The 22,018-nt window shown below is 33.8% G+C and overlaps 1 protein-coding gene across 1 annotated transcript in view; it reads right to left on the minus strand.

The window, feature by feature from the left end:
• Positions 1 to 46: 46 nt before the first annotated feature.
• Positions 47 to 22,018, minus strand: part of LOC127869932 (uncharacterized) — a 204,165-nt gene continuing 182,193 nt past the window's right edge. Inside the window, exons 3-5 of the mRNA XM_052412589.1 lie at positions 21,176 to 21,509; positions 124 to 304; positions 47 to 56 (exon numbers count right to left, since the gene is read on the minus strand). Of these exons, the coding sequence (XP_052268549.1) occupies positions 47 to 56; positions 124 to 304; positions 21,176 to 21,509 (525 nt within the window). The remainder of the gene's footprint in view (positions 57 to 123; positions 305 to 21,175; positions 21,510 to 22,018) is intronic.

The raw sequence follows: 22,018 nt of genomic DNA on the forward strand, positions 1-22,018 counted from the left end.
ATGATGGAGGATGTTGTGCTGCTGTAGCAGACTGACAATGGCCACATCACTCCCTCCTTCTTAGTAGCCAGCGTAGCCAGCTTACTCTCTCCCTTCCAGCCCACCTGTAGTACAGTGTGGGGCCGGTGTCCACAGACCAGCACCTGGCCTGCAGGGGTCACATGTAGACCATGTGGCCACTCTAGTGCTGGGTCTGAGTATGTAGCCAGGAGTGTGCCATCCCTGGCCAGGGTGAGAAGCTTGTTCTTGTAGTAGCTGGTGATGTACAGCCTGTCTCCTGTGGGACTCACAGCACACTTGTATACTGCAAAACAGAGTAACATCAAGATATTGAATTACTGTAAATATTAAATAATCTTATTAAACATACTGCAGTGATATTGTATTACGCATATGTTGTTATAAAGAGGCCTTTACACATCTAAAATATATGCATACATTTCAATGATTCAATAGTTAAGCGTGACATTAAACTTCAGTAGCAGAGCTATTTAGTTAACGTTTGACATGTTGAAATGCGACTGGTGAGTAAGATATGAATTAGAGCAAAATTACACAGATGGAAAGAATTACACATACTAAAACAATTGCTCAGTTCAATCAACAGGTAAACATATTGTACATGTACAATCATTTAACAACCACAAAATTAAGACCAGGGTCAGAAAGTGTCTCACTCCTAGGAACTCAGTTTCTATTTATAGACATGTCATGTAGTGACAGTCAAAATACTTCATTACTCATATTTATAAATCAATAATAGTGAATCTTGTTTTGGCTACAATGCACTGTAGCATTCAAAGGGCACATATGAATTATATAACAAATATTTTATAATACATCAGCGGGTTTTCTGCTATTACATCTGAATTTTATTTTATTATCATCTCACAAAGTATATAACTATAATTTATAAGATTTTTTTTCAAAATAATAAGATAATGGCCTAATGGGTCAATATTTGTTGATTAAAACAAGATGTGTTTGTGAAACACAATGTCCCCCTATATGATGTTTGACCTTGTAGGATGACCTTGACCTTGTGAAGGATGACCTTGACCTTTCACCGCTCAAAATGTGCAGCTCCATGAGATACACATGCATGCCAAATATCAAGCTGCTATCTTCAATATTGCAAAAGTATTAATAAAATAAGCGATTTGGGCCACATATATTTGACCTCTGACCTTGAAGGATGACCTTGACCTTGACCTTTCACCACTCAAAATGTGCAGCTCCTTTGACCTAGTGACCTGAAAATCAATAGTGGTCATTTGCCAGTCATGATCGATGTACCTATGAAGTTTCATGATCCTTGGCATAAGCATTCTTGAGTTATCATCCTGAAACCATTTTACTATTTCAAGTCACTGTGACCATGATCTTTGACCTAGTGACCTGAAATCAATAGGGGTCATGTGCCAGTCATGATCAATGTACCTATGAAGTTTCATGATCCTAGGCCTAAGCATTCTTGAGTTATCATCTGGAAACCATCTGGTGGACGGACCGACAGACCAACATATGCAAAATAATATAACCCCTCTTCTTTGAAGGGGGGCATTATAATATATGCAATCAAAATTAATTAATTATAGACAACGCATTTTTACTTAAACTTTTCATTAGAAAATAGTGCAAAAAACAACAACAGTTAAAAAATGTATGTTATATGACACTCAGATCATGCATATTTATACATGTATGTAGCAATATTATTCAATAACATTTCAAAACATCAAACCTTTATTTCTAGCTTATCACTTAGGCACTTGGTTATTAGAATTTGAGTATGAAGTACCTCCTTTGAATTTAAATTGTATTGTTATTTGCATTTAATCAGTATATTTGCTTGTTGTTGTATTTATATAAAAGAAACATGCATTTATATCTTGCTATTACTTTTTTATAGGTGTTTGAAAGTGCTAATCAGTCATGATGACTCTTCATGTCCACCAAGTTAGAGTGATTCCAGGGATCAGATTGAATGATTTCATGGGTAATGATATCAATATATATCGTCTCCAAAAATGGCTATTTATTCTTCATAGGGTTGTGCATTTATGTTTATATTTATGTAGATATAATTTTAACTATACAGTAACATGCGTCTAGTTCAAAGATTCTTAAGATTAACAACCACTTTTTAAATATGGACGTGAATGGTTTTTGTGAGAACAAAACATAACATACTTTATGTGGTAGGACTAGGAAATTAATATTAACTTTATTGAAAACCATTCATATAAACATTAAGATTAATGTATGTATAATAATAAACTTATTCATTTTAGCTAGACTGCATCCAAAGCTTTAGGCTTATTGAGATACTCTCAAGTCTGTTTTCTGGGAAGAACCAGTACATAGCGTTTTTGTAAAGATCATGAGAACCCTCCCCAAGTAGGGATCAAACCTGTGGCCTCCCAATGGCTAGGCAGGCACCATATCTACAATGCCACAACAAGATTATTAAACGATACAATATATAAATAAATAAATAAATACTGTATACATGTATATAAGATTTATGTATTTCATGTATGCCAGGTCACATGCTGATGACACCAGTGTCGGTGATGGCAGCTCTGAAAGTGTCGGTGGGCAGGCATCTCCTGACAAGCATAAAATATCCACAAATAACAAGCAAGAGGGCCATGAAAGCCCTGTATCACTCCACTGCTGAAGAAAAGGCTGAAAGAAATATTCTTGGCATGTGCAAATACTTAAATATAGGCCCTATTTAAGCACATGTACACTTTTGTGGCCCCCCTGGGCTGGGTCAAATTTAACCTCAGAGGCATAATTTTAGCAAACTTTGTACAGAACTTTTATATCTCACTACATACAAAATGTGGTAGCCCTAGATCCTAGAGTTAAGGACAAGAATATTTTAAAAGTTTTCACAAAATAAGCAAGATATGAGCGTATGTAATGTTCAATTTTGTGACCCGAGGGTTAAATTTGACCCAAAGGGCATAATTTGAACAAACTTGGTATAAGAGGACTATAAGAATGATGTTACTGCATACCAAATTTGGCAGCAATAGTCTGAATGGTTTCTGACAAGAAGATTTTTTTTAAAGATTTCACAAAATAGGCGCTTTATAAGCGTTTATTCAATTTTGTGACCCCCCAGGTGCAGGGTCAAAGTTGACCCAGAGGCATTATTTGAACAAATGTGGTAGAAGATTATTAGATGTCTATACATACCAAATTTGGTAGCCCTAGGCCCAATGGTTATGGGCAAGAAGATTTTTAAAGTTTTCACAAAATAGGCCCCATTAGTGTATGGTCAGTTTTGTGACCCCCGCGCAGGGTCAAATTTGACCAAAGGGGCATAATTTGAACAAACTTGGTAGAGAACTATTACATGTCACTACATACCGAATTTGGTAGCCCTATGCCTTGTAACACTTTTGTTCTAGTGAGCTGACTGATCTCAATTTAAATTATCATACATGTAGGGATGCTCTTAAGCCTTGGTTATTTGGCAGTCAGACCGATGTTAAAACGGTCACGAACTGCTTGTTTACTGGGGTTAGGAAAAAATACTCCAATTTGACAGGGTGATGGAAAGTTTTGTTTACTTGCTGAGATCACGTTTTCTGGAACATGACCGTTTATATAAGCATTTATATAAGCATGAGTATAAAAGTGGGGTATTTTTAAAACAAATCGAGCCATTATTGATTGCAACTCGCACAGTAAACATTATAATTTTACGGCTTTACATTAAGTGCAGGAGAGACGGACATTTACTTTCTGGACGGATTATATTTGTGTTGGAGTATCTTGTTTCTTTCTTGTTTTGATCTTGTTCAATTTCTTAATAAGAAGTAGTGCTGCAACAATATACCGGTATATCGGTATATATCGCAATACGCAATCTGCATATTGTATTGCGATACGATTTTCATCATACCGGTACGAACATTTTACAAAATTCATTCACATTTCGTCCAGAAAAGCCATCCGAAATAATGATAACAAGGTAAACAAAACAAAGCAGTGTAAATATTTTTTTTTCGTAAAAATAACATTCTGAAAGTGTATTATACGGAGTAGCGTTGTTACATCGGAGCATTCATTCGATGCTTTTGAACAGATTATCGTTGAATTAATTGCGAACAACTGTAAATGTTTCGTTTGATTCTGAATTGAGCATTATTAAATTTGTAATGGGAATTTCGGAAATACGGATCCAAATTTTAATGCTAATGCGACATTAAAAAAAGTCAAATAAAAAGTGCTTTATCCTTTGTATCAATAAAAAGCGCGCAAAAAATATACAGACATGTAGAACGTCGCATGGAAAGTATGGGTGTATTTTGTGTTGTATAAAAATGGGAACATCACGTCAGGTGAATTACGCGTGTTCAGTGGAAAAAAACGCCCCGGTTGGACGTTATTTCATCACATCTTTAAATAGGTACAAATGCCAAAATGTATTTAATACTTAAGAAAATTTGCAAATGTTTGTGTTTCTTGTTATTCTTGAGCACATTTATAGTAAATATTTACCAGAATTTGCTTTAAAACTGGAATATACGGGATTATCGGGTAATTGGCAAGTTATAATTTTGGTACAAGTTAGCAATATATTGCGATATATTGCAATACGGGTTTTTGAACTGACAATATATTGCAATACGGTTTTTGGCGTATTGTTGCAGCACTAATAAGAAGTACATACATTTACAATACAAATAAGAATAATATACATTTACAAAACAACATATACAAACATTTTAAACAAGAATAAAAGACTATATATGCTATAAAAAGACTAGTTGCTTTCTTTCGCAAACTGATGAGTAGTTAAACGAACCTCAGGAACATTTAAGTCAAAACGGAAAATTACACAACGCGACTTAAACGAACCTTTGAACACTAATATATTCACATAAGGTTAGAAGTGCCACAGCCTCATGGTTAAAGGACAAGAAGATTTTTAAAGTGTTCACAAAATAGGCACTATATAAGCACATAATCGATTTTGTGGCCCCCAGGGCAGGGTCAAATTTGACCCCTGGGGCATAATTTCAACAAACTAAATAGAGGACTGTACAATGTCACTACATACCAAATTGTGTAGCCCTAGGCCTAATGGTTATGGACAATATTTTTTTTTTAAGTTTTCACAAAATAGGCATTATATAAGCATATGTTCAATTTTGTGACCCCCAGGGCAGGATCAAATTTGGCCCCAGGGATAAGATTTGAACAGATTTGGTAGAGGACTTTTAGATGTCACTACATACCAAATTTGACAGCCCTAGATCGGAAGGTTATGGACAGGAAGATTTTCTTAGTTTTCACAAAATAGACCTGATATAAGCATATGTTCAACGTTTTGACCCCAGGGCACAGTCAAATTTGACCCAAGGGATAAAATTTGAACAAACTTGGTAGACAACTATAAGATGTCACTACATACCAAATTTGATAGCCCTAGGCCCGATGTTTATGGACAAGAATAAGTTTTCACAAAATAGGCTCCATATAAGCGTATGTTCAATTTTGTGACCCCCAGGGCAGGGTCAAATTGGACCAGAGGGGCATAATATAAACAAACTTGGTAGAGGACTATAAGATGTCACTACATACCAAATTTGGTAGCCCTAGGCCAAATGGTTATGGACAAGCCCTTTATAAGCATATATTCAATTTTGTGACCCCCGGGGCAGTTTTAAATTTGACCCCAGGGGCATATTGAACAAACTAAAAAGAGAACTATTACATGTCACTACATACCAAATTTGGTACCCTATGGCATACGGTTATGGACAAGAAGATTTAAAAAAAAATCCCACAATAGGCCTTATATAAGCATATGTTCAATTTTGTGACCCTCAGAGCATGGTCAAACTTGATCCCAGGGGCATAATTTGAACAAACTTGGTAGAGTACTATAAGATGCCACTACATACCGAATTTAGTAGCCCTATAGGCCCAATGGTTATGGACGAGAAGATTTGTAAAGTTTTCACAAAATAGACCCTATATAAGCATATGTTCAATGTTGTGACCCCTGGGGAAGGGTCAAATTTGTCCCCAGGGGCATAATTTGAACAAATTTGGTAGAGGACTATTAGATGTCTCTACATACTAAATTTGATAGCCCTATGCCCAATAGTTATGGACGAGAAGATTTTGAAAGTTTTTACAAAATAGGCCTTATATAAGAATTTTTTTTAATTTGTGACCCCCTGGGCAGGGTCAAATTTTACCCCAGGGGCATATTTTGAAAAAATTTGAAAGAGTTTTACCCCAGGAACATACCTGAGAAATTTCATCAGAATTGGACTTCCCAACTTTCGTTATTTTTAATTCTTTGTTTTTGACATCGATAGAATTTGCCTACGAGTTATGTTCTGAAAAATTGAAAACTGTTAAGATTGAGAAGGGCGTAAAAAAAGTTGACCAGTTGATGAGTTTCAATGACATAATAAACAAATTATTTGAATTGTGATGCAACAAAATGAAAAAAACTCTTCATTGCAAGTACTGTATTGATAAATAAAACATTTGTTAATTTTGAATGAGTTGTATCTTTTCATTGTATTGTTGTTCTTTGAGTGCTTTGTACAGTCACATGTGACAGTAACATATACTTTCAAATCACATATATCAAAGGCCATATAAGTATAGATTGATATATTTATCACAACAGTCCATATTTATTTCCCAATTGATTAAAAACTAAACAATTGGCCATGTGTTTATATAATGAACCAACAAAGACTTGTAGAATAATATGAAAGTAGTTTTTATTGTTACTGTGCCCATATGAATTTATAAGTGTATTTCTTTGATTTAAAAATGAAACACTTCAGGTATCTGTAAAAAAACTGTTGGAAACTTTTTTGGTTCATTATAAATGAACATATATCTAATAACATATTTTTGCAGACATTTCTGAAAATTATGGGATACAGAGATATTGCTCATTTTTAGAATTTTCCACTTTTACCACAATTATTCCTAATTTTAATTGTATCTCTATTGACGGTTTTACTATTTATACAGTCAATCTTGTATTAAGAGACCACTCAAGGGAGTAATCAAAAGTGGTCTCTTAATAAAATGGTCTTTAAATAAAAAAGGCCATTCTGGAAGAATGTTTACCCTCAATTTTAATCTATATGAAGGATAATCTCTTTTGTCAACAATGATTTTAACTTTTATAATAAAATGAATATAAACACAATACATAAACAATATGTTACTTATAATGTGTTTTATTTTTTCACTTATTATAAATTATCATATATTATAAATGAATTGTGTGTACATATTTATTTGCAAAAACAACATAGACAAGGAAATATTTTTCGCGTTTTTTTTACCTGACACATAATTTTCCACGTCTTCAAGCACCTCTGCTTTACGCTTAAGAATGTTCTGAATTTGAGTTTTACCGACTCCAAACTCATCTGCAATTTTACGTGCACTTTTACTCTTTGACAATTCCAAAACCCGAATTTTCTTGTTCAACGTTAACACTTTTCCTTTTGACATTTTAATTTCTGCATGTACGCTTAAGGAAATCTGACTCGATTATGATACATAATGAGCTGAAAAAATTAAAACACGTCAATTGAAAACAATCAAACAGACTTGATTGGAAAATTTATTAAGTAAATAACAATGTGATTGGCTAACAAATATCTACTAATTAGCATAATTACAAATTATGGTAATGTACGGATTTCGACAGATGTTGCCGATTAATAGTTTATTTTCCGCACTTCTCAGGAAATGTCTGTCGCGTACAGTGCATTGTTTCTGCACCTGTTATCTATACTCGAGAAAAATCGGCGTTGTCTCTTAACGTTCAACATAGTTAACTTTTTAAGCTGTAGACTGTGCGTAAAACGTTCCTCTATTATTGAACTCAATAAATTGATATGCAGTCTACAACAATACTGGTCAGAACCGGTCAACGAGACAAAGCATAATCATAATGGTTGGTGTGTAACAAAGCAGCGGTGTAACAGTACATCTTATCGGCTTAGATAAACAATTAACACGGATTTGTCCCTGAAAGATCAATACATTAACCACTTTTACCTCCTAGTGGTCGCTTAATTCAAGATTTGGACATCAAAATACATAGAAATCAGCGGTCGCTGGTCGCGTAAGACAAAAGTCGCTGAATACAATATCATTATATAGCGAAAAAGCTCCGTGGGATTTCAAAATTGTCGCATAAGACAAAGGTCGCTTAATACAAGTGGTCGCATCCACAAAATTGACTGTATGAAGAACAAAAATAAAGGAGACACTCATCGAAACTTCATAATCCAAGCAATTTTGTTTCACGTGATTAAATCATTATCAGTAAAAAGCATTAATATTAACCGACTGGAAATGAAATCAGAATCTTAAAGCAAGCAGACGAATAAGGCACTTACTTAATAAATTAACTCTTTTTGGGAGGCACAAAACATTTGATCTAGAAAGACATTCTCCTAGCACAGTTGTTGTTCGTGCCTCAACATACACCATCTCTGCAGCGGGCTCAATAAATTCCAGAAATCTTGGCGAAACACATCGAAGTAATTTTACGCTCTTTCATGGAAATATCTAGGACACCAAGCATAATATTTTAAGTAGTTACCTTTAAAAACTGCATATATTGTTAATTTATCGAGATATTTAATAACAGTTATGAGAACAATTTTCATGGCCATTTACGCAGATAGCATCACTCCGCTAAAATGTAAACAAAGGCCGAAAAGGTGATGAAAAGCAAGCGTTAATCTACAAACACATTGAATGTTTCGTGTATGTTTATATAAATGTGTAATCAAATGAAATAGCTTATTATGGGAACATATTGTAAGTTTGCAATTTGGATAGATAGATAATAATTATTTTTGATAATTAATAGTGTATCATTGTATGAAGATAATGATCAATGTTTTTGTTTTGTTTTGTTCTGCTTATTTGGCTAGGCTGGTCTTTGTTATTGCTCTGTCATATATTTGTATACTACCATGTGCTTAATAACCTCTTTGCCATGCTTATTTTATGTCTTTAATTGTCTTCATTAATTTGTAAGCTTACGGTTTAGATTAGCGCAAATCTCTCAGTTATTATCTATTACTATTAGTTGCTTATCATTTTGCTTTATCTTTTGCGTTGTGTTGCTTATTTGGCTAGGCTGGTCTTGGTTATTGCTCTACCTCATATATATATACACATGTATATATATATATATATATATATATATATATATATATATATATATATATATATATATATATATATATATATATATATATATATATATATATATGTATATATATACTACTATGTGCTTCTAAGGCCAGCATTTTTTTTTAATTATTTGTTTTACGGGAGCACCCGACCCTATTTTTCGACAAATAAAAATAAAAGTCACTTTTGTTTTTTTAATTTACATTTCACCCGCCGTCCTCGTATTTTATCCGGAGATTGCCAAAAGTGTTGTTCAAAATGTGTTTATAATACGGGTTGTTTCGTTGTGCCAAGTCGACTTATTAAGCGTCGGCGATTTTCATTGGCTATTGCAGCCAATACCACACGCTATTAGCCAATTGGTGAGTATTTAACAAATGATTTTCATATTGCATTTTCGAAATGACGGACATTAACAACGAGACGAATGTAGCATATTTTAAAATCAAATTAATTAAAAATGGAGCAGAAACAATTTCAATAAGAAAAGTTAATCTTCAGAACACCATTGTTGATATCATGCCCATATTATGCGATACAAAATTAAAAATAATTAGAGTTTTTGCAGAGGTGTCACCATCAATTTTTTTCGGTGTGTTTAAATGATTTGGGAAGGTTTAATAAATGTGCGTATTTATTAAAATGTAGATCCTGTAATGTTTTTATAAAACATTTCTTATTAGATAAAAATCAACATCCTGAAAATGTCCAAGAAGTACTACTTCATGTTTCTTTATAATGAACACGAGGACTGAACCGCAGGTACTTGCATCAATAATCCCATTCTCAACCCACCTATATATATTGTTTATTTAGAAACAAGAAATAACTTTAAAAAAGATATACGGCGTTGATTGTGGTCGATGTTTATGAACGATCAAAAGTTATCTCTATGAGATAAAAAGTAGCGGATGCCTTTTTTCTGCGCAGTTCTTAGCTACATCATAAGCAAATCAATTACGGGGTGTTGTGCCAGATTTCGTGGGTTATTTTGCTTTATGTGATATTATTACTCAGATATCTATATTTACAGAATAGAAAAACACAAGAAACATGAAAATAAACGAGTGCATATAGGTCAGCCGGCAATACTCAAATCTTATTTAATTGCATAATTATAGTATAGTGAATTATTGTGCTCATGCTTAATAAACTGGTCTAAATGAATAAATATTTCTAATTAATTTTATCAAAATTGGTCCTTATCATGCAAATGTTGAAACCATATTAAAAATCGATGATTGACATACCACAATAATATCGCCGAATATCTTTATTTAGTATCTTTCTGATCAAAACAGACTTCAAGTGCACAAAGTTTACGAGACGGCGTTTATATAAAGATTTCTGCAACTGACCGCAAACTGACCTTGATACCTTGCGGATTGGAATGTAATGCATTACAGTCACTACGTTATTGTCAGTAAGACCGGTGTAACACAATGATCGCAACCCCTTCTGCGAACTCCGGTGATGAACTGTATAAACTCTGACTTTCACAAATGGCCGCGAATTGACCAGAAACCTCGCGGGTTGAAATGCAATGCAAGTAAGTACTAAATATAACAACATAGCCTTTAGTATAAACGCTTTTGCGCTGGTAATTCTCTGAAAATAAAAGGTGAAAGTACAAACTGTATTTATGTCGAAAATTGATTGTAAAACTGTTCTATCTATTGAGCCTTTCATGCAGTAAAACAGTGTTACAAAGACGCGGATATGTTTCCAATGTTCTGGTGTTATACTCAAATCAGCCAATGGAATAAATGAAGTGTATTCATTCGTTCCTAGCCGCGGGAAATTTTATTTGAGTATTATTGGACACTTTCAAAGGTCAAGTCAGGGTGAAAAGCTGGCTTAATACAGCTTAAGCCAAAAAAAAGTATTCAACACAGCTTCTGAAGAAAATTAGATTGGGTCCAGATGTCCGTATGTCCGTCAAAGTCACAAGAAAGTTTTAATTATTTTTCTAAGCAAATAAACATGCTTATTATTCTTCATTAACTTAAAACAAAACATTTTTTCCATATATTAAACTGTATAACTATTTTTATATCAACATTTTAACCATTTTTCCGGTACCTTTACCAAGTTAGGTCAGTTTAAATTAGTTCATTTAATTGAATTTCTACAGACGAAACCAAAGTTTTGACTTTCAAAATGTCATGAAAAAGCAAATGGAATTTATTTTTTAAATATTTGATCAGTTTTGTAAATCAGAAATACATCTTTAATGTATTTTTCAAAAATGAGTTATTATTTAGCCGAAATATGATGTTCTATCAACTGTACATAATGTTTTCATACTGCAGAATTTGTTCTGCAAGGAATGCAAGTAAATTTATCACACCTCAGGCTCTGTTGATAAAATGTGCTCAATTGGCTCTATGTATTTGTTCCATGGGTTATTATTATCTTCACATTTATATAGCTCTCTCTGTTTATTATATATCCAAAACATGTTATTGCTGTTTCTCCTTAAAATATACAGACAACACATTCCATAGAAATTTTCATTTGAACTTAAACTGTGAATAAGAGAGGAACAAAATAATATGTGCAAACGTTTACACCATTTTATTTTGACAATACTGTGAGTCTTTTACGAAATTTTTAAAATAAAATACTATTTTAAAAATATACAATTACATAGTTTAACAATTTTTTCTATATATAATTAATATTGCGAGTAAATTATATACAGTCAGCAGAGTAATTATACTAGAACAATTAAAATACTTGCTTCATGTACTATTTAATTCTTTATACGGCTTTCACTTAAGAAAATGTTCAATGAAATAAATCTAGGTTTCTAGGTATATTGTGTCTTTTACCTCAATATTTTGTTGAGGCTAATGTGAAGCCAATGGACATGATACAAAAACTATGAAGATTACCACCATACAATGTCACATACAAAATAATTATCACCTAACCCATATTTTTTGAGAGAATAAGAATGTATAAGCTCTTTATTATATAAGTAAATATTAATCATGTGAAACAAGGAAGAGTTATTTTTTACTCAAAATGTATGAAGCAATCACACCTTTCAAGAAGAAAACTCTTACATGTTACACCAAATATTGAACCCCTGACCCTTGAGGTTTCTGTGTTGTTAGGGACTATCAAACACATTAATCTATATAAATCAGTTGACCCCTGAAGCGCAAACAGTTTTGACCATGGAGACATGGAGACATTCTTTGAGGAAACTTAGCAAAGAACCACTATATGGTTGGCATGCAAAGTAACAAACCAATGGCCCTTACGGTTATAGAGAATAATTATATTATTTATATTTATAAGCAAAACAGTAACCCCTAGGGAGGGCAAATCTGCATGATTTGAACAAACTTCAAAGACAACCTAATAACGATGTTACACACCAAATATTGTAGTCATGCCCCTTGTGTTCACTTTACATATATAAATAATATAACTCTCTCTGAATATAAAATGAAATGCAGCACATGTTTTTATAAGTATATAACTCTCTGTTTCTTAAATGAAATATGGGCTGTCCGTTGTAGAGGCAGCCATTGTGTGAATACGTTTTTTGTCACTGTGACCTTGACCTTTGACCTAGTGACCTGAAAATCATTAGGGGTCATCTGCGAGTCATGATCAATGTACCTATGAAGTGTCATGATCCTAGGCAAAAACGTTCTTGAGTTATCATCCGGAAACAATTTTACTGTTTCGGGTCACCGTGACCTTGACCTTTGACCTAGTGACCTGAAAATCAATATGGATCATCTGCGAGTCATGATCAATGTACCTATGAAGTTTCATGGTCCTAGGCGTAAACGTTCTTGAGTTATCATCCGGAAACCATTTAACTATTTCGGGTCACCGTGACCTTGACCTTTGACCTAGTGACCTCAAAATGAATAGGGGTCATCTGCGAGTCATGATCAATCTACCCATGAAGTTTCATGATCCTAGGCATATGCGTTCTTGAGTTATCATCCAAAAACCATTTTACTATTTTGGGTCACCGTGACCTTGACCTTTAACCTAGTGACCTCAAAGTCAATAGGGGTCATCTGCGAGTCATGATCAATCTACCCATGAAGTTTCATGATCCTAGGCATATCCGTTCTTGAGTTATCATCCGAAAACCATTTTACTATTTCGGGTCACCATGACCTTGACCTTTGACCTAGTGACCTCAAAATATTTAGGGGTCATCTGCGAGTCATGATCAATCTACCTATGAAGTTTCATGATCCTAGGCATATGGGTTCTTGAGTTATCATCCGAAAATCATTTTATTATTTCGGGTCATGGTGACCTTGACCTTTGACCTAGTGACCTCAAAATCGATAGGGGTCATCTGCGAGTCATGATCAATCTACCTATGAAGTTTCATGATCCTAGGCGTATGCATTCTTGAGTTATCATCCAAAAACCATTTTACTATTTCGGATCACCGTGACCTTGACCTTTGACCAAGTGAACTCAAAATCAATAGGGGTCATCTGCGAGTCATGATCTATCTAACCATGAAGTTTCATGATCCTAGGCGTATGCGTTCTTGAGTTATTATCCGGAAACCATTTTACTATTTCGGGTCACCGTGACCTTGACCTTTGACCTAGTGACCTCAAAATCAATAGGGGTCATCTGCAAGTCATGATCAATCTACCTATGAAGTTTAAATATCCTAGGCATATGGGTTCTTGAGTTATCATCCGGAAACCATTTTACTATTTCGGGTCGCCGTGACCTTGACCTTTGACCTAGTGACCTGAAAATCAATAGGGGTCATCTGCGAGTCATGATCAATCTACCTATCAAGTTTCATGATCCTAGGCATAAGCATTCTTGAGTTATCATCCGGAAACCATTTTACTATTTCGGGTCACCGTGACCTTGACCTTTTACCTAGTGACCTCAAAGTCATCTTCGAGTCATGATCAATGTTCCTAAGAAGTTTCATGATCCTAGGCCCAAGTGTTCTTGAGTTATCATCCGGAAACCACCTGGTGGACCGACCGACCGACAGACCGACCGACATGAGCAAAGCAATATACCCCCTCTTTGTCTTAACCATGTTTAAATTACCTTACTGTCTCTGTTAACAGCTGCTTTTAATATCTTATTATTATACAATTGTTAATTATGTTGGTTCAAAAGCTAATTATAGCTTATGTTACATGTTATGCACTCTTTTCGACTTAAAATAAAATTTACTTGACTTGACTTGAATGTGACACCTTATGTACCAGTCCTTTTATGTACCAGGCCTTTAATGTTCCACTTTGAAACTTTACCTACCACCTATATATTATATAGGTGTTATTGTCCATTCATTCATAGCAGTATGAATGGGCAATAATTACCTGTGTAAACCACTTAATTTGACTCAAGTGTTGATAGAGTCAAATTTGAGTTAATCGAACATTGTTCCCACTATAATATTGCAAATCATTGTATTGAATCAATTTTTTCTTGATATCAGAAAAGTTTAAGTAATTTGGATACCGTAGGTCTGTATTAAAGAACTTTATTAGTTTTATTTATTTATGATACTTATATATTTATTTTATGATATAGGATTGATATAGGATATAAATGAAATGTATTTTGATCATATACTTCAATTTCAGGTAAAAATAATGAATCATTTATTACTACTTGGGCTAATAAATTACACTAAAACACTCACTGACAGTTAGACAATATGGTAAAAAAATATAATATATGGCAATATATAAGTCTAAATTCATAAATAATATCACACAAAATAAATTTAATTAATAACATACATTCATATTAAACCATATATTATTTTCTATGTATATTATATATATGGTACATAAAGTGTCAGATAGTGGTACATGAAGTGCCGGTACATAAACGGACTGGTAGTACGAAAGGTGTAACATTCGATAATTATATCACATTTACAAATTTGCAAGTGTATTGCTGAAATATTGCTTATCAACTTCATTTTATGTGTCTTAAAGGGATCTTTTCACGTTTTAGTAAATTGACAAAATTGAAAAAAGTTGTTTCAGATTCGCAAATTTTGGTTTTAGTTACGATATTTGAGAGGAAACAGTAATACTGAACATTTACCATGGTCTAATTTAGCCATTATAGGCATCTTTTTACAATTTAAAAACCTGAAAATTATATAGCGTTGCAACGCGAAACAATTAAATAATTTGGAGAGTTCTGTTGTTGTCGTTTAATTTTGTGAGCCTACAAAGACATTTGACCTTGAAGGATGACCTTCACCTTTCACCACTCAAAATGTTCAGCTCTATGAGATACACATGCATGCCAAATATCAAGTTGCTATCTTTAATATTGAAAAAGTTATGACCAATGGTAAAGTTTTTCGGACGGACAGACGCCATAAATTCGACATTTGACCTTGAAGGATGACCTTGACCTTTCATCACTCAAAATTTGCAGCTCCATGAGATACAAATGCATGCCAAATATCAAGTTGCTATCTTCAATAGTGAAAAAGCTTTAAATTTTTTACCTTTGACCTTGAAGGATGACCTTGACCTTTCATCACTCAAAATGTGCAGCTCCATGAGATACACATGCATGCCAAATATCAAGTTGCTATGATCAATATTTCAAATGTTATTGCAAAACTTTACTATATTAAAGTTTTAAATTTTTGTCATTTTGACCTTGAAGGATAATCTTGGCCTTGACCTTTCACCACTCAAAATGTGCAGCTCCATGAGATACACATGCATGCCAATTATCAAGTTCCTATGTTCAATATTTCAAAAGTTATTGCAAAACTTTACTGTGTCAAGTTTTAAATTTTTGACCTTTGACCTTGAAGGATGACCTTGACCTTTCACCACTCAAAATGTGCATCTCAATGAGATACACATGCATGCAAAATATCAAGTTGCTATGTTCAATATTTCAAAAGTCATTGAAAAACTTTACTATGTAAAAGTTTGAAATTTTTTACCTTTGACCTTGAAGGATGACCTTGACCTTTACCACTCAAAGTGTGCAGCTCCATGAGATACACATACATGCCATATATCAAGTTGCTATGTTCAATATTTCAAAAGTTATTGCAAAACTTTACTGTAAGATTAAAGTTTTGGGACAGAATGATAGACAGAAAGACAGAAAGACAGACAGACAGACAGGCCAAAACAATATACCCCCATCCTTCGATCCAGGGGCATAAAAAGTATTAATTAAGGACATTCAAATTTACAACCCACCGTCCCTTTTTCTCGTATTGCTTTCTATTATAAAACTCATCCTCTACACTTGCGAAGAATACCTTAAAAATCTTGTTATATGTAATCATGTTTGTTTAAATGTGTGTACTTTGATGCATTTCTGAACCTTCTGAATACCCTGAATAATGATATTGACATTGAACAAAACAAGGACATGCACTACTGTATCAGCAATGCAGGTCTTTTTCCAGAAATTTGCACAGGAGAAAATATGTGTGATTTACAGTGTACTGGGTTACTCCTTTGAATTTATTTTATGTTAGGCACTTAACCAAATGGTACTGTACTTAAGAAACTGCAATAATTGAACAAATTTAAGTAAACTAATCAGCCTTTAAAAACCTGATGAATCTTTAATGTCTTTCATGATATTGAAGAATTACAGCAACACAAATTGGTGAGATAAAGAAATAAATTAAAGATTCAGGCACTAAGGTGCTTAAAGAGCCGGGGGGGGGGGGGGGGGGGGGGGGGGGGGGGGGGGGGGGGGGAAAGGCATGAGTATTACAAGTATTGCAATTTATTATTTATTTAAAAGATCATGTAAATAATTGAATTTATGTTATGGTAGCATAATTTGATTCTGTGAAGTTTTTATTCTATTCTTCTTTGACAGATTGTCATATTTCTTTTATATAATTTTGTATTTGTAAACATATTCCTGAATGAACTTGTAAGTGTATGATAGATGCTTCCAGTTGTCCCCTTTCAAGATAAGCATGGGACAATGAAATGTATATTGCTAAAACAACAATAACAAAACAACTGTACTGCTGTTGGCCTGCAATTTATTTTAAGATGTGTATTTTATCATAGAATTAGTTTGAGTAAACATCTTCAGGGTCTATATGTACCAAACTGGCATTGCATTGGTAAAACATTAACAGACTGTTTACTTTGGTCAATATTTATATCAGGGGTGGCGAAATCAAATGTCCGAGTTGCCCGAGTCGTACATTTGCTTGTCTGGGCAACTGATTTTTTTTCAATTTAGTTGTCCGTGGACAACCAGTTGGGTCGAGGAATACAAAAAATGACATGATATTAAAGCCGTTATTAAGTTTTACATAATCGGATGTTGACACGCGATTACATTGTAAGTGCTATTTGCGGAGCAATCAAGCTAAAATACGGGCACTCTCCTGCGCAGTGATCTCCCATATTCCATAAGAGACCGGGAGCATGCCGCATTTTCAACATTCGTCCCGACTGTTAGACAGTGTACAGACTGGTTTCTTTATTTTTACAATCAGATGGAAATAAAAGTATCAAACTAAGATAATCAAAACACGGTCTACATGTACCTTGTTATGTGAGACAACTTTAACGGTAAAGATGGAATTGATGAGGTCCACATATTGGACTAGTTTCATTTGTTAAGATTACGATCAGAGCTCCAGATAATTTTTTATGATAAATAGTATTTCTCTCATGACTTTTTTTAGCTTATGAGTAAAATACAAAATCAAAGAATTTTGCGGGAGTTTTTGAAATACTCCAGCAAAATACTTTGATTTTGTATTATATATATTTTTTATACATGAAACATGCAGAAAATGTGTATTAATAATAAAGAACATCTACTCTTGTTTGCATAAACATGCATTTTGAAATGGCTGATAAAATGATCCGAATTAGGGCACTGTTGGTTCAACTGATCATAATTGCACAAAATGCGTATGCCAATTTTTATGATGATTTGTTTCACTCATCCAAAGGCTAATTATGTGTAACATTGTTTCAATAACACTAGCTTTGCAAGATTACAAGTGTGAGAAAGTCAGTTTATATACATGTAGTTCATAATATACTGCTATAACGAATGTACCATGGAAATGCAATTATAACTACTAAATAATACTCATTTTGATTTATTCCACATTATTTTACATTAATCAATAAATGCGTTTATAATTTATATAAACATTAACGGACAAGTGTAGTGCAGAACGGACAAGTTAAAGTTCCCTAATGGTTGTCCGTGGACAAGTATAGTTTTTTTAGATTTCGCCACCCCTGTATATTCAACATTTCTCATACACTCAAAATCTTGTCAAAGCAGCAAATAATTATTGATGCTTCTGTATAATTTTATATTATTTTCTAATACAGATATACAGCTTTGACTCATTGTAAATATTGCAATATGTTCATTAAGTTAAAAAATGTGCATGAAATAAAATTTAATAGCACGCGCCCAGTTGTAAACTTCAAATACTATCAGATAAAGCAAAGCCAATGGGCACGGCCATTTTGAATATGCGACTATGATCATGTGACTAGAAGTCATGTGTGGTAGAAAGTAGTGCGTGAGCTCACGACAGAGGTGAATGTAATACACCGTAGTGCAAGAGTGCTAGAAGGAGTTCTGTATTCGAAGAAGAACCCGGTCAATTAATTTTGTCAGTGTACATTCAAAATAAACAACACAACACTGAACTATGACCAATCACAACACTCTCACACAGTATTATCAAGAAGATATTTAAACCAAAAAATCAGTTGAAAAACATCATAATGTATTTATCCTAAAATCAAGAAAATAATGTACTAAATTAATTGGTATGAAATTACTGTCAAAACAATTTTTCTTTCAGAAACTGATAGTCAAGTGCAGAGCTCCAGATAAGGATTTAGTCTAAAGGGTATTTAACCCCCTTATATTATTGTTAAAGCGTATTTTACTCCTTTGTTTCAGATATAAAGTGTATTTAGGTATTTTTAGGAGTACTTTCCATTTTCATAGAAAACTGACAAAGTAAATGGCGTGTTTAATCTAGAAATATTATTATTTATTATTTATATTATTAAATGCAAACGGAACGAATTTAAAATGACGATATGAACAGAATTTCTTTAAAAATATTCCCGCAGTAGTCGCTGGTCGCTTAAAAAATCCCTCTTTTGATCCACAAACATGAGGGCCGCCATTTTTAACCGCAAACCAGGTCCCGTCACGAAGGAGTTGTACGCGTTTTGACAATTTTCACAGAATAAATGCGTTTGTTTCATGAATTTAAGGAGCAGAGTTTTTACGAAGAAACTGCTTTTCAGAGGAAAATAATAAAAAAAATCGTACAAAAACTTGTCTTAAGCGTTTCAAATCGCAACAGTTTTTGCTGAAAGGACCTCAAAACACGTTTTTATAGTTGTTTTTTTTTTCTTTTATGGAGGTAGCTTGAAACAGTATTGCAGTACTTTGACTGATTGCTCTTATTTAGGGCAGATTTTTTCATTCCTGAACACCTTTTATAAATTAAAGCTCCGACCGCGAAAGCCAGATGGCTTACCAGGCGTTATTATAAAATGCACTTTCAAGCATTTTTACGTGAAAGATCGATCTGAAATTTGGCACGCGTGTTGAAAATAGGTTTATAATTATAAAGAAGTGTTTATAGTTCGCGATGTTAACAGTAAACGTTGTCTTATAGGTTACAATCCACTAAATGATCGCTTCATGAAGGGCTGTACTCTCTAAAAAAATATCATAGTTGACAGGAAGGCATGTTTTTACACTTTTTACCATTATTCGGGTGTTATCTTGCAGAGATAATGGTAGGGCATGAATAGGTGTTCACTACTGAATCCCTGAAATATGATAAACTTGAAGACTATAGTAAACCATTGCACTGAAAAAGGTTACATGCCACTAAGAAACGGCCGAAAAAAGTTGCAAAAACAGTCAATTTTGACTTGTGTCAAGTTATTTCTTGTATTGTACATGACGTATCTTTTTTATTGCATAAATCGATTCTGCTTAGAATGGGCTTTAAGAAAAGGTATGGTTATGGGGATCTCTATGTGCAAAATGTTGCATTTATTTTCGCTTAAAGATGTCGCTTTTACATTGAAATGTATAGGGAAACTATTTAGTATATTGTGACCTTAATACAAGCTTACTTTGATTGACTTACTTTTGATTCAAAGGTTAACTTACACTCAAAACTCAACTGCAATTATTGGTTAAAACTGTTACACTTAAATCGAATTAAACTACGTGCCAAGATATGTATTGCGTTTTGTTACGTACTGGGACGATTTTTAATGCGTTTTTTTATTTTTTCAATGCGTAAATACGCAGATACGCCTCTTATCTGGAGCTCTGGTCAAGTGTGACAGTGACAGAAGAATATCAATCAATATTTAAAATAAACCCACATTACTGAGGTGAATGAATCAATGAAATACTTGACAGAAACATAATAAATGTTGGGAATCAATTGAATAATGCAACAGGCACAGTTTTAAAAGCAGAAAGCTTAATTATCAGTGGTGCTTAACTTTTACTGATGAAGAGCTTTTGGTTGCAAAGTTATATGGCAATACAGCATTAAAATACTAATGTACACAAACTAGTATATAAGTATATCAATCAATAAAGAAATAACTGTATACGTAAATTGAAATGAACAGTAAATATTACGATTTCAGAGATCTGAGAAGCATAACTTGTTTTCTTTTGGTTCTTTTACTTGTTACCCGATACCTACCTGAATGCGAGACAACTCTTGTTTGCCCTTAGTTTCGAAAAGACCGAATATTTGAGGTTAAGAAAAAATCGGTCCATTTAGTCGATAACGAAATTCCCCAATGTCCCATTTTATCGATTTTAAAAATATCAATTTGACCAGACTCTTTTTCCTAAAATAGCTAGAAAATCTCTGTACATATCACAAATGTTATTAGGATGAATCCACCATGATTCTTACCTGTTAAATCAGCTGATGTATCTCCATAGAGCCAGGAGACCAGTTTGCCACTCAATGTGAACTTGTACAGAGCAGTACCAGAGCAGATATATAGGTCACCCTGATTGTGGGCAATACCTGTACATTCATGTTGTAACTTAAGCTTCCTGCTTTTGGCAAGCTGGCTCTGGCTTACTGTGATAAACTGGACCTCATCATGCACAGCCACTGCAACCTCAGTGGGTGTGATAAGACACATGTCCCATGGCTTATCCCTCACATCCAAGTGGCTCACCACACGGTACTGCTGGCTCAGAAGCTTGACTTTTTTATTAAATCTGTCTGCAACCAGGACCTGTCCATTTGGGAGAGCACATACTGCTGTGATATGGCATGGGTATGAATCACTTGGCATTTTCACATTGTGCACAGACTTCCCATTCACAGTGAAAACATGGTTTGGTAAGTTCTCTTTTATAAATATATCAGACTGTTGTATATTTTCCAGACATTTTTTACTGGCAATAAAAAAGAGTTCAGGTTTACCCAGTACTTTCGGTATGGCTACATGGAGATGGAACAATTCATAGTGAAGCCTGATGCAGCTGTTTCTCACAACCTTGATAGGAGCTTGTTTCAGGTTTAGCTCTTCTTTCTTCTCCTTAATAGTGCTTTTCTCAAAATCTGCTAATAAATTTTTGATTTCCTCACGCATTTCACTTATAGGGTATTGCATATGTTCATGTGTTGTATTAACTGTGCTGGTTTCACATTCGCGTAAATATGATACTATATTCACACGCAAACCATCCACAATAAGCCTCTCATGTTCTTTGTATGAAACCTTAAGAGACATCATTTTGT

This window comes from Dreissena polymorpha, chromosome 2 (assembly GCF_020536995.1).
Source record: "Dreissena polymorpha isolate Duluth1 chromosome 2, UMN_Dpol_1.0, whole genome shotgun sequence".
Lineage (NCBI taxonomy): Eukaryota > Metazoa > Mollusca > Bivalvia > Myida > Dreissenidae > Dreissena > Dreissena polymorpha.